The sequence below is a fragment of the Jaculus jaculus genome, chromosome 12 (genome assembly GCF_020740685.1).
Source record: "Jaculus jaculus isolate mJacJac1 chromosome 12, mJacJac1.mat.Y.cur, whole genome shotgun sequence".
NCBI lineage: Eukaryota > Metazoa > Chordata > Mammalia > Rodentia > Dipodidae > Jaculus > Jaculus jaculus.
The window spans coordinates 47,561,695-47,579,618 of NC_059113.1; the positions used below are offsets into that span (position 1 = coordinate 47,561,695).

The following is a 17,924-nucleotide window of genomic DNA, read 5'->3' on the forward strand; positions in this document are numbered from 1 at the left end:
TACCATGGTTTATTATCTATAGTTATGAAAGTTGTTAATAAAAAGTTTTTGTTTCATGGAGCACGTAAAATAAGTGCTTGTGTGGCTGTGGCCCTCTTTGCAGGCAGGAGGGAGCTCCTCTTTATTCACGCATGATCCCATGCTTAGTGTGTTGTTCCACCGTCACTGTCCTGGACCTTAAGGCAGATTCTTCTGCTGTTTCTCCTTGCTTTCACCAAGCCTTACTTATTTGGGGCTTACTTCTAATCTCTTTCTAAGCCATCTGCAGTTCCTGTTTGCTTAGTAGGTCAGCCTGCCTCTGTCCTGTGTTTTCCCACTGCCAGGATATTCTGTTCATTTCTCAGTTGTTAGCAATCATTCTTTAGCAGTTCTTTGTTTTTTGACTTAGTTAGCAATTGACAGCATCCTGAAGTCTGATTATGGCTACAACTGACCACACCTTCTATAACTATGTCCTTTGCTTTCAGCTGAGGGAGCACTCCTGTCATTAGCAATTCTTTTCTCTTTGAGTGCCTTTTCTGTTTTGTTTTTTACAAAACAAGGTGTCATTATATTCGTAGTTATGTTCTTCATGGCAGGTGCACCTTTTAAATGTTTATTTATTTGAAAAGGAGAGGGGGCCAGAGATAGATAGTAGGGGTGAGCCAGGGCCTTTTGCCATTGCATATGAACTCTAGACACATGTGCCACTTTGTGTATCTGGCTTTGTGTGTGCCCAGGGGAAATCAAACATGGGCCATCAAGCTTTTCAGGCAATATCTTAAACTACTGAGCAGTCTCTCCAGCTCAAATGTACCTTTTAATTTCAAAATCTTAATTTTAATTCTTTATTTGGCATCCTGTTTGGAGAAGCTTTCCTCAGACATGGTGTTGCAATCAGCTTTATGTTGCTGGCCAAAAACACCCAACCAAGAGCAAGCAGCTGGTGGAATGAAAGGGTTTATTTGGCTTACAGAATTAAGGGGAAGCTCCACAATGGCATGAGTAGAGGATGGACATCCATCAAGTGACAACAGCAGCAGGAGAGTGTGCCAAACACTGGCAAGGGGAAGCTGGCTATGACACCCATAAGCCTGCTGCTAACAATGTCACTTCCAGGAGGCTCCAATTTACAAACTGCCACCAGCTGGGGACCTAGCATTCAGAACACATAAGTTTATGGGGACACCTGAATCAAATCACCATATTCTTCCCCTGGCCCCTGTAAATTGATAACCACCCATGACATAAAGTGCAGTGCTTCTTGTCCTCTCCACTGCCACTTTCTACCATCTCACCTCTTGTCCTTTCTGTACTGCCACTCTTTCCACCACTCCCCTCACTTCTTGCCCTATCTCCACTGCTGCTCTCTCCACCACTGTTCTTCCTTCAGTTATAGCTATTCAGACGGCCCCAAGTATTTGTCTCTGGCATATTCTTGCCATTTGACACACAACATATCTAATTATTTCTAGAATGCTCTGTCACTTGAACATGCTCGGATTGAATGTGTGTTCTTCTCTTGCCCTCCCTTCCTCTGCACAGTGAGTGTACACACAGATACTACCCAAATTCTTCTTCATTTTCACTGTATCTTGCTTGTGAATAACTGTGGACCAGAAAAGGTTAGTAACTAGGAGTTATAAGGTCTTGCTAGTTGCTCACTTTAAGAAAGTCTTTACCTATCTGAGCCTTGGCTACTTAATTTCTGGAAATTAAGTGAGCTAATACATACAAAATACTTTGCAGACTGAACTCTGTATATAAAGCTTCCTACATGGATTGTTCAAGTTTTTCTGTCTAATGTGTTTCTCATTTATTATGATTCTAAAACAATACTACAAAATTTATTACATTACACCACCACTGTAAGTAGCCCCAGGGTCAAAGGTTCTCTTTAGAACTAAAAGGACAATAGGTTGTCTCCCTCCTTTTACAGAAAAGAATTCTTAGACGCAGCTATAACTTCTGTGCTCTGAATCCACTTCATTTGTCTCTGAAGTGTGGCTTGTAGGACGTAGAGTGGGACAAAATGGAGAGGAAAACAGCAGAGTAGGTACCAGAGCAGATACTATTTAGCTACTAGGAAGAATGCTCTTAAACATGTGTACATGTTTGTGTTCCATGAGTGTGTGTTTTTGTATATGTGTACGTGTGTGTACGTGCAGGCACTTGTGGGGACAGAAGTCAGTGTCAGGAGTTTTTTTTTTATCTTTTTTTACCTTATTTTTATCAGTGAATTCATAATTCACCAATTCTTCTAGAAAGTGGCCTGCAGGTCTCAGGGATCTTGCTGTTTCCACTGCCCCAGTTGCTGGGATTATAGGCCTGCACCACCATCTTCTACATTTTACATAGGTCCTGTGAATCCAAACTTGGTCTCAGACTTGCACATCAAGCCTCTTTGCCCAGTGAACTACCTTCCCACCCCCAGGAATTGTTTTTATAATTTTATTTATTTATTTATTAGAGGAAGAGGGGGTTAATAGGTGTACCAGGGCATCTAACCACTATAAATGAACTCCAGGTGCATGCGCCATTTTGTGCATCTGGCTAATGTGGGACCTGGAAAATTGAACCTAGGTCCTTAGTCTTTGCAGGCAAGCACCTTAACCACTAAGCCATCTCTCCAGCTCAGGAATTTTTTTTAAATCACCTTTTGGGTATGCTTTATTCTTCTTTTCTCCTTATGCTTATTTTTTTTAAGTTGGCCTACAAAATAATGTGTTTCATTATGGCATTGTCATGCATATTGTGTTGTTATTCCCTCACCAACATTCTTCTCCCATGCTCCTGCTCCCTTCTTGCTTGTTCCCTTCTCCCTAGGCCCGCCCTCTGCTTTCTTACCACAGGTGTTTCATAACCTGCTTAAGATCTCTTCTTCCCTCTTGTAGCCCCTGCAGTAGATAGCTCCACAATGCTCAAACATCCAACCAACCTTAGTTTATGAGAGGAAGGGATTTATTTCAGACTTACAGATCAGGGTAAGTTCCATCAATGGGGGAAGAAGCTGGCCCCCTTTTATAGATCCAAGCAGGGAGAAGCCACCAAACAGCCAATAAACACCAAAAAAGCCTCAATCAAGGATCCTGTCAGAGCTCATATTGCTCTTCATACCTTTGGGCTTGATCCAAGGATCTGCCTGCAGTGATACCACCTCCATCCAGGTGGCTGGAGAACAAATTTGCAAGCTTAACACCTGAGTCTATAGGGTACATATATTCACATTCAAACCACCACAGCCCCCTTTCTAGTTTCTTTACCTACACACACATAGAGATATACAAATTAAAATACAGGATCCACATATGAGAAAAAAAAAACATGATTTTTTTTTTCTGGTAGGGTCTCACTCTGGCCCAGGCTGACCTGGAATTCACTATGGAATCTCAGGGTGGCCTCAAACTCACGGTGATCCTCCTACCTCTGCTTCCCAAGTGCTGGAATTAAAGGGGTGTGCCACAACGCCCAGCAAAACATGGTATTTTTTCTCAGTCTAGTTTATTTTAACAATGATTTTTCACCTCTGTCTTTTCTTGTAGATATTATGATTTCATGTTTTCTTTTTGGCTTAATTACTGTTTCACTATGTATGTACCACATTTTCTTTGTTCGTCTGTTGACAGACATAGAAGGTTGTTAAATTCTTTAGCTTTTGGGAATAGTACAGCAGTATACATAAATGTGGAAGTACCCTATGATAGAGTCCCCTTCAGGAAAAATTATACCTATGGGTGGTGTGGCTCCACTTAGAAGAATTCATCAGTGATGACCCAAGGTTTTGGGGTAGTGAGTGTCCTTCAGAATTGAAAATCACTTGGTCCAAGTCAGACCATTTCACATGTGGACCAGAGGACTTCATGGTTTCTGATATGGTATGAGAAATTCCTTCAGAGTGGTCACAGAAAGGCCAGGTTTTATTCTAGATTCATGGCAAGCATACCTGCTGTTACTATATGCTCATTGACAACTAGCAGGCCAAGTGTTAATGAACACAAGGGAGAATTTGCTGAGCTTGCTTCTTTTTACTGTCCTTGCAGACACAGCATACTTTTTGAGTTTCCAGTCCTAAATGTCCACTAAGAATACTGGTCAAGCCAAGCTGGGGCTGGTAGTACACATCTGAGATCCTGGCACTCAGGAGATTGAAGTTGGAGAATCCTTAGTTTGAGGCCAGCCTCGGCTAAATAGGCTCTTTTTCTAAAAGAAAAGAATACTAGTCAAGGTATCATGTGGCCTCCATGTTTCCAGTGGTCATGTCTCAATTCTTGTCATTTCATGGTCTCCTGGCTGTTGTGTGGGACTTCCTTTCTTTTCTCTCTCTCTCTCTCTTTACAATATATTTATATTTATGTATTTATTTATTTATTTGTTTGTTTGTTTGAGGCAGGGTCTCACTCTAGCTCAGGCTAACTTGGAATTCACTACGTAGTCTCAGAGTGGCTTCAAACTCACAGCAATCCTCCTACCTCTGCCTCCTGAGTGCTGGAATTAAAGGCATGTGCCACCATGCCTGGCTTTGTATTTTTTATTTTTATTTATTTGAGAGAGAGAGGCAGAGAGAGAGAATGGGGGCACCAGGGCCTCCAGCCACTGCAAATGAACTCCAGATGCATGTGCCACCTTGTGCATTTGGCTTACATGGGCCCTAGGGAATCGAACTGGGTCCTTTGGCTTTGAAGGCAAGTGCCTTAACCACTAAGCCATCTGCCCAGCCCATTTTTTGGCAGTTTTATTTACTCATCATAATGGCTACTTCATAATCATTTGTTACAAAGTTGAGTTTTTCCACATTTTCGTTTTGATTGTAATAGTACTACCTTTCTATATACTGATGTAGGGGTTTGAATATTTGTTCTTCTGAACACCACAGGATGGTTCTGGGAAACTGAAACTGGGTGGGCTCTCGTGGCAAAGAAGCAATCACTAACAACTCAGTTAACAAGGACCCTCCCAACTTGGTACACTTTCCGGATTTTGATACAAGTTTGTGAATAAATTGCAATACTTCTGCCCTAGGGACTGAAGTCAGATATGTGATTGTGGGAATCTTTTTCTTTCCCACACCACCCTGCATTTAAAAAATTCCTCTGCAGGACAGACCTGCCATACTATAGCTGTTCTTCTCCCTGGAGAGAGGCAGCAGGAAGTCCAGACCTGGTTCTTTCTAGTCTCTGTTCAAGTCACATTCTGAAGCCTACTGTTTCTTGTTAAACTGCCAGTAAACTTTGCTGATTATGGAAAGAGGAGGCAGCAAAAGAGAGTGACGAAGAACCTCCTTCACATGAGTAGGAACAGTGAGGAGCATGTAGTTAGCTTCCTGTATGACTCTTTTCTCCACGTACATCCAGTATACCTAAGAGGATCGAAACCATGTTAAACAATAACCTGTTCATATACATGATTCACATATACTATGTGAATATGCATAGCCACATTGTTCATGAGAGAGCCAAAGAGTGTAAACAACCATGTCTATCAGCTGATGAACAGGTAAATAAAATTAAGTCCGTATAATGGAATATTATACAATCATAAAAACAAAGTATTGACAAATGCAATTACATAGATGCGTGAGTTCAGGAAACTAGATATAAAGGGTCACACGTTATATGATTCCATTCATATACAATGTTCAGAATAAGCAGATCCTTAGAGACTAAAAGCAGAATAGTAGTCTCAGGAGGAGAATGGATTGGACCAATTGAAATGCTATGGTTTGTCTGTATGGGGAAGTTGAAACAGTTTAGAGTTAGTGGTGATGGCAGCACAGAATGTGTCAGGAACTGCGGAATTGATAAGCTTGTCATTTAAAAAATATTTTAGTTATTTATTTATTATTTGTAAGCAGAGAGAGAGAATGAATCAAAATACGAGAATGGGCACACAAGGGCCTCTAGCCACTGCAGAGAAATTCCAGATGCATGTACCAGTTTGCTTTGTATGTATATCTGGATTTATGGGTACTGGGGCTAGGCTTTTCAGGCAAGTGTTTTAACTGCTGAGCCATCTCTCCAACCCTGTCACTTTTTTTTTTAAAGTACAGTAAGAAGGTTTATTCTTCAGTTTATCCTGAAATCTTTCTGATCAGTTTTTCACAGTATATGGACCCTGACAGCAGAGTCATTACTGTGATCCCACTCCTCCCAACCTCTGGTTGAACAAGGCAAGGACAGGAGTGAGAAATTATGAATTCTATTCCTGAACATCTGGAGTGACCTCAAGATGTCATGTCTTTCTGCTCTTCCAGTCAGTGCTCACCAAAAAAAAGGTCTTCAGTGCATCATAGGCTTTCTAGGGACTACTTTCCCAGCTTTCCAGTAGGGTGTGTCCATGTCAGTGCTTCATGAGTGGGTGTTCAGTGTGTGCTTACTCAGATGAAAGATGGCTTATGGGAGTGTTGGGACCCACAGCCCAGAGCTGTGAAGTTAGGACAATGAAACATCCCCATCTGTAGAAATTTATAAACCATTTAGATGTTGAACTTAATATATTCCTAATTTGTGACCACACTGAATCTATCTCTTTTCTAGGCCTTGCAGTATTAAAGCATGTGTTAACTCCAAGAATAAAGGCAACTTATGTGGCTTTTGATTCGTTGAAGAGTCATTTAGATGCAATTTATGATGTCACAGTGGTTTACGAAGGGAAAGATAAAGATCCATTAAAAGAAACACCATCCATGATTGGTAAGTTCATATTTTTATGGCCAAGAAACTAAGCAATAGATAGTTCAGATAAGTTAGCAATTTATAAGGAATGTGTAATTCAGTTTTTTAAAAAATAGGTAAGTACTCATTACATTTGGGTGTTAGGAGAAGCATTTCTACCATGTCATCCTTGTGGTCATAAGAACTTGTTGGTTCAGCAGTGTTCATGATAGATACCCACCTCGCAGGCCTTCTGTCCATGGTCCCTGTATTCTAGCCCTAAGCTACATACCTTCTGCTCTAGTGAAAATGATCAAATATTGTGTAGTGAAGTGTGTGGGCAAATCATAGGAGAAAGACAGCTGATCCCTTAGTGTACTGGCAAATATGGGATTATTCAGTGCTTTGTGTGCCCAGTCAGGAAGGTCAGTGGTAAACCAGATATTCATCTACTTGGGGAGCTGACAGTGTTATAGTGGAACAGCAGTGTGCAGGAGTTGGGTGGGGGCAAGGGTCTGAATGGATTTGGTGAGTATGACAGTGGTCAGTGTCTTGAGGTCTCTGGAGAGGGACAATTGGGGCTTCCAGTTAAAATCACTTCCTATTCCTGGGCCACCCAAAGAATGAAGTTTTGGTATGATATTTGATGCTATTGATTTATCATGGTGACTTCTGTAATTGTCATAAACTTGAAAATTATAACACTTTTCTTACCTTAGCTTGATAACTACAAATCATATATAGCCTTATTTTTCAAACTAGTTTTTGTCTATTAGCCTCCCTTCTTTTTCATGGTAAGTTATTTTACATAAGCATGCATTCTAAAGTGTTAAAAAGTGGAATCTCTTTGTTCTTTGATAGAATTTCTCTGTAAACAGTGTACAAAGCTTCACATTCACATTGATCGTATAGACAAAAGTGAAGTCCCAGAAGATCAAGAATGTATGAAAAAATGGCTCCATGATCGTTTTACTATAAAAGATAAGTGAGTAATAACAGTTTCAGCACTTCAAAACTGTTACTCAGTTACGTTCCATTAGAGCAAGCAGTTTGAAACTGTCATTTCCGTTGTTTCAAGAATGCTTTTTATGGGCTGAAGAGATGGCTTAGCAGTGAAGCCTGAGGACCCAGGTTCGGTTCCCCAGTACCCATGTAAGCCAGATGCACAGGGAGGCGCATGCATCTAGAGTTTGTTTGCAGTGGCTAGAAGCCCTGGCATGCCCGTTCTCTCTCTCTCAATAATTTTATTTATTCTTTTTTTTTTTTTTTTTGAGGTAGGGTCTCACTCTAGCCCAAGCTGACCTGAAATTCACTATGGAGTCTCAGGGTGGCCTTGAACTCACAGCGATCCTCCTACCTCCGCCTCCCGAGTGCTGGGATTAAAGGCGTGTGCCACCACACCCGGCTTATTTATTTTTTTTAAAGAATGCTTTTTATGAGTTGAAGATCTAGCCCATTTGGTAGAGGGCTTATCTACCATGAATGAAGCCCTGGATTCAGTCCCTGGCAATAGGAAACAGGCTTGCACAGCAAATGCTTTATTCACTGTGCCATATTGCCAGCCCCACCTTACATTTTTTGTTTTTGTTTTTTTTGAGGTAGGGTTTCACTTTAGCCCAGATTGACTTGGAATTCTCAGGGTATCCTCAAACTCACGGTGATCCTCCTACCTCTACCTCCTGAGTGCTGGGAGTAAAAGCATACGCCAGGGCTGGAGGAGTGGCTTAGTGGTTAAGGCATTTGCCTGCAAAGCCAAAGGACCCAAGTTTGATTCCCCAGGACCCACATTAGCCAGATACACAAGGGGGTGCACACATCTAGAGTTCGTTTGCAGTGGCTAGAGGCCCTGGCGTGCCCATTCTCATTCTCTCTCTCTCTTTCTCTCCTTCCTTTCTCTATCAAATTAAATATAAGTTTGTTTGTTTGTTTGTTTTTAAAAAAAAGCATAAGGCACATTTTTTAAGTAATACAGGAAAATGAACTAACTGCTTTTTTTTTTTTTTTTTTTTTTTCTTTTCAAAGTAGGGTTTCACACTAGCCCAGGCTGACTTGGAACTCACCATGTAGTCTCAGGATGGCCTTGAATTCACAGTGATTCTCCTCTGCCTCCCAAGTGCTGGGATTAAAGTTGTGTGCCACCCCACCTGGCCTAACTATGCTTTTTAAAAAAACATTCTTTTACCTATTTTTACATTTCCATGGGACTTGGACTTTCAGGGGATTCCATGTATATACTATAAGAATTGCTGGTCTTTTGACTTCTCATGGAGTAGGAGCTGTGAAAGGAGGAAGTGAAGCTGAGATGGGTCATTGCCCATGTGTTGGTTTATTTTCCAAGGTAGGTTCTTGATCTAGGCCCAGACTGACCTGGAATTCATTATGTAGTCTCAGGGTGGCCTTGAACTCACAGCCAGTCTTCTGCCTCCCAAGTGCTAGGATTAAAGGTATGTGCCATGATGCCCAGCTCCATGTGTTTTGAAATGACATCATGTATAGTAACCATAGAACATAGTGATGGTCCTGTCAAGACGTGAAGCTGCTACTGTTCCAAATCTCTGGATGCTTCCTCTCCCATCCTGGTTGTCCAAGAACCTGTGTTTCCTCCATCAAGTATTGCTGTCCAGTAGATGATTTGTTGAACTTAATAAAACCATTGAAATGTCTAAGGTTGCAAGTCTGAATTGTTTTTCCATCTGCTATAGGTTGCTCACAGAATTCTATGATTCACCAGATCCAGAAAGAAGACAGAGATTTCCTGGGAAAAGTGTGCATTCCAGACTAAGTTTCAAGAAGACTGTACCATCAGTATTAATCTTAAGTGGCTTGACTGTTGGCATGCTTATGACTGAGGCTGGACGGAAGCTGTATGTGGGCACCTGTGTATGTGGAACCCTCCTTGGCTGCCTGTGGTTTACTATTAAAACATAAGCAAGCTGCTGGCTCCAGTCACTGTCTCCTGCTGACGGCTGCACATCACACCAATTGTTCTGAATAATGAGAAGTATAAATAAAGCCTTGTTTAAGCACTGGATAGAGTTTGTGAGTTGAGCCGACATGCAGTTGATCTTGGGCTACACATGGCTTCTCAACTTTAGTACTGGGGTTGCTGCAAAAGTAAAAGCTGAGAGGAATTTTCCTATTTTTTACATTCTCCATGAGCTAATGTCAACTTCTGGAGGTATTAGGATTGTATAATTTGCTATTGTTTTATAACTCAGATGGCTGTATTTTTAACATTAATTTTCAGCATATTTCACTATATTTGTTATTTTCAAATTTTTACTACTTGACAGCAGTAAACTTTTATCACTAAAGTGTAGTATCTTGAAGCTAAGTAAAACTGGCTTTTTACTTAATTTTGTCAACTCTATGAAAGACATTGTCATTGCTTATTGAGGTGCTTGAAGAAAAGGGCAAGAAGTGTTCATGGGGAAGGAACTCTTCAGTGTGTTTATTTTATTACATTATTTAGTTTATTTTCATTTACATTTGCAAAATAGTGAACATTTCTAATATTTATTAAAATTGATTAATTTGCATATCCAGTATTCTATATGCAAGAGTAATGTATGAGATGTCAAAATGAAGTCTGAGGTAAAATTGTGAGGTAAAATTCCTTGCAGCAGAACTTTAAGTTGCCCAGCTTCTGGAGGTTTCAGTGGTGGGTGCTGCTCGTACCTTTGCCTTCTGGGCTATAAGTGCTGAAAAGGGAAGGCTCCTAGAACTGTCTGTCAAGATAGACAGAGTGAACTTTTGGTGGACATAAAGTTCACAGACCTTTGTGGTGACACAAGCCTGCAGATATTCTGACTGGATTTTCTAGCATGTGCCTTCTTGCCTTTTTCACTTTGATTTAACCACATGCTTGATCAGAAATCACTGTGTGCTCTGGTGGTGGTCTGCTGTGTGTTCCAGTCTCTTCTTTGGATGACTTCCTTCAGTGTTGCTGCCCAGTGGTTTGCCCAGGAGGCGAGTGCAGACATCAGAGCCAGACAGTGTCACCCTGTTCCAGAAGCTACTCCTCTGGCTCCTGGGCATGAGCCTCCTTAGCTATGGCAGGGGCATTTTGCACTTGTTTGTGGCAGAATTCAACTTTCTCAAGCCAGTGAAATTCAGAACTGGGTGAATCTGTTATTTCCTGTTAGTTTTAATGTTGCTACACAATTACCTATCATCTGAGAATAGGAGCTATCTTACAGAACCAAATCATGCAGCTTTCAGTTATGGAACAATATGCCTCGCAGAAGAAGGCCTTTCTAAAGTGTGATCTCTATTATGGTGAAATTTAAGTTCATTAAGATAAATTCCTGCTAATTACTTTTGTATTTTTGTTATAAAATATACCAGTAATTCAGATGAAACATACCAATTTTTGAATCATTAATGACAATCTAAAAAAACATTGGGATAAATTTCTCCTGTTTTTCTAAATCCAGAGAAAAGGCCATCTCAAGAGACATCCTTGAAGAGTCATGTACTGTGATTTGTTTCTCACATTAGTATGTATGTGTATGGAGAATTCATTATACACATCTTTCCACAGAACACAGTCAATCCTAATGGGGTGTAGGTTAAACTTGTGCATCATGTTCTTACACCAAATTGTAACTTTATTTTGCAAATACGGTGAAATTCACCCCCCCCATTCAATGTCTTTGTAAAATATACTTTGTAGAAGTCCTGTTAGAGCACTTGGACTCAGTAAATAAAGTAATTAGTAGTAGCTGTGAAACTTGGTATACCATGGACATGCCCACAGTTAAATGTTAAGAGGCTGTACCATTGGAATTAGGTGAAATGTAACTGGTTTTCAGTAGGGCCAAGTGACCTGTATACAGGCTGTTGATTGTCGTGAGTCTTAGGACTATGCTTTGCTCTTCACACAATCTTAACCAAAAAAAATTTTAAAAAGGAATGAGAAAGAATTGTACCAAAATGTTTGAAAAATAGAAGCTTTTCCCTCTTGTGTTGTGTTGACTTGACATAACTGCCTTATAAGCTGAAAAGCTGTATGCCTACCTGTTAATCCTTTTACATAATTTCATTTATATTATTGTTGACTTACAGCTGAGGTATCACTTTGTTTTTCTTTATAAGAGTGTCATCAATGTGCATGCTTTTATGTTTTACAGAAAAGGATGTTTGGATGAAAGTAAGAAAACAACAAAATAAAGTCTTTCACAGTCTCATTTCTGTGTTGTGTAACATTTCCCCTCACACCCGCCTCAGGTAGGGGCTCACTCTAGCTCAGGCTGACCTGGAATTCACTATGTAGTCTCAGAGTGACCTCGAACTCATGGGGATCTTCCTACCTCTGCCTCCTGAGTGCTGGGATTAAAGGTGTGTGCCACCATGCCTGGCCCTGTGTAAAATTTTTTGACCTAAATACTCAACTATTTTCTAGTACATAAAATAGGTTTAGTGATAATATATATATATATCATAAGCTTTGAATCAGTGCCATAGTTTGACCATACAAGCTAATGTGCCTACTTTAGAAGTAGTATGTCCCAGGGTTCATTGGCTGGCAGTTCTGTAATCAGCAGTAAGTTCAGGGAAGCAGGCAGTTGTTGCATAAAGTGGCAAATGAGTCCATGCTTATGATATTTTTCATGTCTTGTTTCTGCATAATTTTTCACTTAATGCCAATTTTCCTTTATACAGTTTTCATATATATTTTTCTTTCATAATATGTTTTATACTTTTTATTTTCTGAGTAGATGTTTGTCAATCAAATGACCTAACTAAACTGGCCATTAAGAAAACAATAGAAATATCACAAATTTTACTTAAATGTAGGCACAAAATAACCTATAATTGTATACCATATCTACATTTGGAAGAACAGAATTTCTTTGCCAAGATAATATTTCAGATGTACAGTTAGAATTGGCTAGTAGGCTGGGCATGGTGGCACACATCTTTAATCCCAGAACTTGTGAGGCTGAGGTAGGAGGATCACTGTGAGTTCAAGGCCAGTCTGAGACTGCATAGTGAATTCCAGATCAGCCTGAGCTAGAGTGAGGTCCTACCTTGAAAAATAAAAAAGATTGTTTAGTAGAAATAGTTTTTGGCCATATGTATTTTTTCAAGTAGTAGATTGAAGATTGTCTATAAGATTTTCTGGACACCACTTTTAGAAATTATAAAGCATGATTTTTTTTTTTTTTGCCTTTTCAGGCAGGTGTTTATTACAGGTAACAATGCTATTTAGATTAAAATTTGACTGTTTTAGAATGTTACCAATATATTATGATTTGTATAACTAATATACATAGTATATTATATGTATATGTAGCATCCAAGCATTAGAGTGAAAATCAGTATGTTGGTTAAACTAATGTGGATATTCACATACTTTATATTACATAGATAAATACCATGAATGACTTACATATAAAATCATTTTCACTAGACAGTAGTTTTACTTGAAGATGTCAAAATTTCATTGGACATCTTTCAGTTTGTGTATGCTAAAGTATCATTCATGAATTGATACCAGAGATCAGAGATGTGCCTGATATGTACATTATGTATTTAACATAAAATTATATACATCACACACACACAGTCGAATGGTTACCCGAAGCAAAGATGTTATTTTGAAGAGCCCATTGTAGACTGAGAACTCAGGTAATTTTGGTGGATTCCAGATTTGGCATCAGAGCAGACTCTCAGTACATGTTTGTTGATGATAAGGCAGGCTAGTTTTTCCATCTAAATTATTGGTTCATGACTGTATACATGAATACAGGTAAAAGAGGATATTTTCTACAGTTCCTTAATTTAAAAAAATTATGAGAGAGAGAATTGGCATGCCAGGGTCTTACCCACTGCAAACGAACCTCAGACACATGTGCTACCTTGTGTGCATGCATCACCTTAGGCATCTGTTTTACGTAGGTTCTGGGGAGTTGAACCTGGGTCCTTAGGCTTTGCAAGAAACCACCTTAACTGCTAAGCCATCTCCTGTCTGATTCCTTAATTTTTAAGTTTGAATATGGGATCACCAGAATCTCTTGACATGGCACATGAATGTCAGACACATGCACCACTTGTGATCTGATTTTATGTGGGTGCTGGGGAATCAAACTGGGGACAAAAAACTTTGCAAGCAAGGATCTTTAATCATGGCACCATCTTCTGGGTTCCTATCTTATAATTTTATATTTTTACTTTGAGATAGGGTTTGTTTTATGTATCTAAGTAGTGTCAGGGACCAAATTCAGGGCTTCGTGCATGCCAGGCAAGCACTGCCAACTGAGCTGCACCCCCAGCCATTCTTCAGGCTACCAACAAGCTCTGTACAACAAGAAATATTGAACTATCTCATTTCCTCATGGTATTTTCAGAATAAATTATGACAATGTCACTGGGGTTTTGGTGTCTCATTAATTTAGAAGAGAAAGGGAAAATAGGAACCTTAAAAGTTAGTTATCTGGTAATAAAATCATTCTGTGCAGTATGAATCGTGTATCTTTATGTATACTTGTTTAATTGGCAAATACAGCTATAAAGCTGCACATCATTTCAAATATGGATTTATTTTGAGGCTTGCCGGGATTTGCTGAGCCTCCTCTAGGCACCTGCCCATCTCACCCATGACAAAGCTGGGATGACAGCTTGGCCACTAAGTGGTACAACATATGCAGGTAGAACCCTGTCTTGGGTCCTGCTTCACTGATTGGCCGTGTAAACTCTGGCCCTCGAGTTTATCTCCTGTAAAATAATGACAGTATCCTGTTAACCACCAGGGATTCTGTTAGTACAGATAAAGCTTTGTGTGTGGTGCACAGAAAGATGCTAACGGGCACTAAGTCAAGTTTCGTTTTCTTTCAACTTCTGCAGATGAAGTTTAGGCATAGAGTTTGCATAAAACACACAAAGTAATACAGCTTGTTGCTGTGCTATCATTCCTTTCTGTTTATCAAACAGAAACTAGAATGCTCCAAATGTGTTCAGTGCCTCTGAAAGGGAATAGTCGATAGCTACAGTCCAGATTGTGAGATCTGTTGAAAATTCAAGCAACGTAGAGGAAACAGTAGAAAAAAAGTGTGTCCACCTTTTACAAGAAAATCTCAAGGTCCCTACAAACTTAGCACTGAATCCTCTGAACGCACCTTGCCTGCTTCTACTGGGAGCAGAGGTGATACAAGAATGACACAGTAATAAAGTAAATGCTTGAAGGCATCCTACTAGGATTACATACCACGGCAGAATCCCAGACAGCAGTTTTCTGAGCTGACTTGGCCTGTGTGTGTAATGGGGAATGGCTGGTCTGATGGGAACCTGCCTTTATCTGGACTGGGAAGGTTGCTGATTTGATGATTCTCCTGGAGAGAGAGCCAAGGTATACAGGACCAATGTGCAGTGTCCTGCTCTTCCTTCACCATTTCCACTTTCTTTGCCATCTAAAGTGTGTGAGTAGGTAGTTGTCATTTTCTGATGTGTCTTGGAACTCAGGCATGATTATTGGGCGTTTTTTTAATTACCAATCCTTATGATTTCAAACCCTTCTTATCCTGGGTTTTTATTCATACCTATTTTCTGTCTGGGACAGAGGTCGTGTTGGGAATTTTATGGACAATTAAGTAAGCTTTGTGCAAGACCTTCATCTCGCCTACACCCATCCTTTCCAGGTCTCTTCAGTCTGTTGCATGAGAGATGGCAGAGAACATCTTTTCCACTCACCCTTAGCCTCACCATAGTCTTTGCTCCCTTGCTAGAATGGAATGTTGCTGACAACTAGTGTCTGAATGGTGGGAACAGGACAGACCCCGATTCATGCTGAAGAACTGATGTGTTAGTATTCTTCAAGAGCACTTTCTGTGACCATGGAAGACAGCTATAGCTGTACAATTTTTCTGCTAAACCATTATTTAGGGAACACAAGGAGGTATGAAGATGTGTCCTCAAGTCTTGGAACACAGTGGCTGTGTGCATGTGCCCCTGATGTGTGCCCTACCTGGCAAGGCACCCATCACACTAGGGCCACGTAGTCTCAGTCCTGCTAAGTCATGTTCAAGGCCTCAGCTGTAAGGAAGTACCTGCCCTGCTGACCATCACCCTGTGGATGTGGAGGTATTTGGCCTGGACTATAGTCACTTGCCGGGGTGAGGAAGGGCAAAATCTACCCCTCCCTGTGACAATAAGGTCTGTGGCAGGACAAAGCCATCCTACTAAGAGCTCCCATCCAGCTCAATGGCTCACTCATCCTCATTTTCTTGGCAAGGTTTCTTTCCCCAGTATGCCATGACTTGAATAAGCAAATTTGTCTTGTTCCCTATGTACCTAAGACCTAGAAAGGAAGACTGCAGTGGCCATATGACACACCAGCTATTCTCAGCCTCTCTCCTTTAGCTGGGAAACCTTCCCACAAGCTCTGAACAATGACAGGGACATTGGCTTTGTCACTGAGCTTATGTGAGTGACACTGAGCAGATCCCTAGTCACTCCTCATGTCATCCCAGCACATCCTGGCTTGTTCATGGAATGACAGGACAGGAAACCATCTGTCAGGTGATCCTCATCCACAGCATGGGGGACAGCCTCAGTGTTCAGAACCTGGCCAGTCTTCTTCCTGAAAGGAACTGCTTGCAGACGATGGTTGAGCAGTCTCCTAATGCCCCTCACCATGGCATTCAAGATCTGCTTGGGTTCTAGGCAAGCCTAGGCTGCCAAGCCTATTTTTCACACGGCACTGATCTCAAAACAAGTTAGTGTCTTTAGGGCTTGAAGCTTTTTAGTAGAGGAAGAGGAGCTTTTGGTGGAGGGAACGAGCATGTCAGAGTGCCCCATGACCTGGGAACTTGTGCTTGGCTCTGCAGTTGTGATGTCATCCCAGTCTCTCAGAGTACTGCATCTGGAGGTAGCCTTTCCCAAGCTTAAAAATAAAATGGGGTCAGAAGGAGGCCCTAACTCTGTCTGATTGGAGTCAGAGGAAAGACCATGTAAGGGGACAGAGCTGGGGGAGGTGGCAGCTATTCATAAGCCCAGGAGAGCAGCCCGGTCCAAGAGAAACCAGCCCTGCTTCCACACTGCTCTAGAACAAACTTGTCAGCAGAGAAGGGGAGACAGAAGTGGTGTCCTCAGTAAGAAATGCAGCTGGCTTCCCTGTAGCCGAATGTCCTCTGGAACTGGTGAGGCCCAGCTGCTATCTGACCACTGCAACTTCCACACAAGTACCTGTCCCACCTTGGAGTGCCTTCGCAGGTGGGCCAGGTATACAGGAAGCCTATGCCAGACAGACCCAGACTGAGGCAGCTAAATATTTAAACCTCTCTTCCATCTGAGAACTGCCAAGGTCTATGTGCCTCTTGTGACGGATTTTCTAAAAACAGCTGGGTATTCATTTATCTGTCTAGACATCTCCTGAAATCGATCATAATAGCCGAGTTGTTCTTAGGGCAACATGGATAAGAGCTGGGTTAAATAGTTTTTGGATGAATGATTTATTAGATACATTTGTTAATGTTTTACTCCCTGAATAATTAAGAAAGATTGATGCTACCTAAACTCTTGGCATAGTCCCTTGTTTCTGTAATGCACTATTCCTTGGCCAACTCCTCATCGCTCAAAACCCATCTCAAGGGATATCACCCCTCAGGCTTGAACCCTCCCCCCTTCCAAGCTGTGCCTTAAGACATCAGCCCTTCTTCAAGCCAACAGCAGAGTTCTGATGAAACCAATTGCTTGCATTCTTCCCATAATACACATGCTGAAGGCCTTGCCTCTGGTGATATCTGGAGGAAATGAGAATTAGATGAAGTCAGGAAGGTGGGCATTCATGATACAAGCAGTAGCTTTACAGTAAGGGTCTGAGAGCCTAGCAGGACTGGAGCCCACCCGACCTTGGTCCTGGACTTCTCCTTCCAGAGCTGTGAGGCGTCACTGTGTGGTAGAAGTGCCCATTTGAGACATGGATGACTTGCTTCTCCTTATGCAGACCCTGGTCAGCTTGGCCTGTGCGGGAGATCCTCTAGTTCACTTGGCATGGACTGAGTTAACAAGTTGCTAGGATGTAATGGGCTGCTTGTGAGCCCTGAAAGCTGTGTCTGAGGCCTGGGCTCAGATCACAAGCCCCGCCATGTAACTGCCATACAGAGTGCTTTGAGCTCCTTTCCTGTGCTCTCTGCCTGCCCCTTCTTCCCACAAGGGGAGTCACAGAAACTAGCCTTCCTTTCCCCAAACATCGTAGAGTTGGAAGTGACCTGCCCCATAGATAACTGGCAAGACTGAGGGGAAGGGCTGCTCGCAGGCCTTACAGGTTCTTTCATCTCAGATTAGACTCATTGG

General features: G+C 41.3%; 1 protein-coding gene across 1 annotated transcript in view; it reads left to right on the top strand.

The window, feature by feature from the left end:
* Positions 1-11,818, top strand: part of Agpat5 (1-acylglycerol-3-phosphate O-acyltransferase 5) — a 40,458-nt gene extending 28,640 nt beyond the window's left edge. Inside the window, exons 6-8 of the mRNA XM_004663165.2 lie at positions 6,513-6,668; positions 7,491-7,614; positions 9,332-11,818. Coding sequence (XP_004663222.1) covers positions 6,513-6,668; positions 7,491-7,614; positions 9,332-9,557 — 506 coding nt within the window. The 3' untranslated portion in view covers positions 9,558-11,818. The remainder of the gene's footprint in view (positions 1-6,512; positions 6,669-7,490; positions 7,615-9,331) is intronic.
* The last annotated feature ends 6,106 nt before the right edge of the window (positions 11,819-17,924 follow it).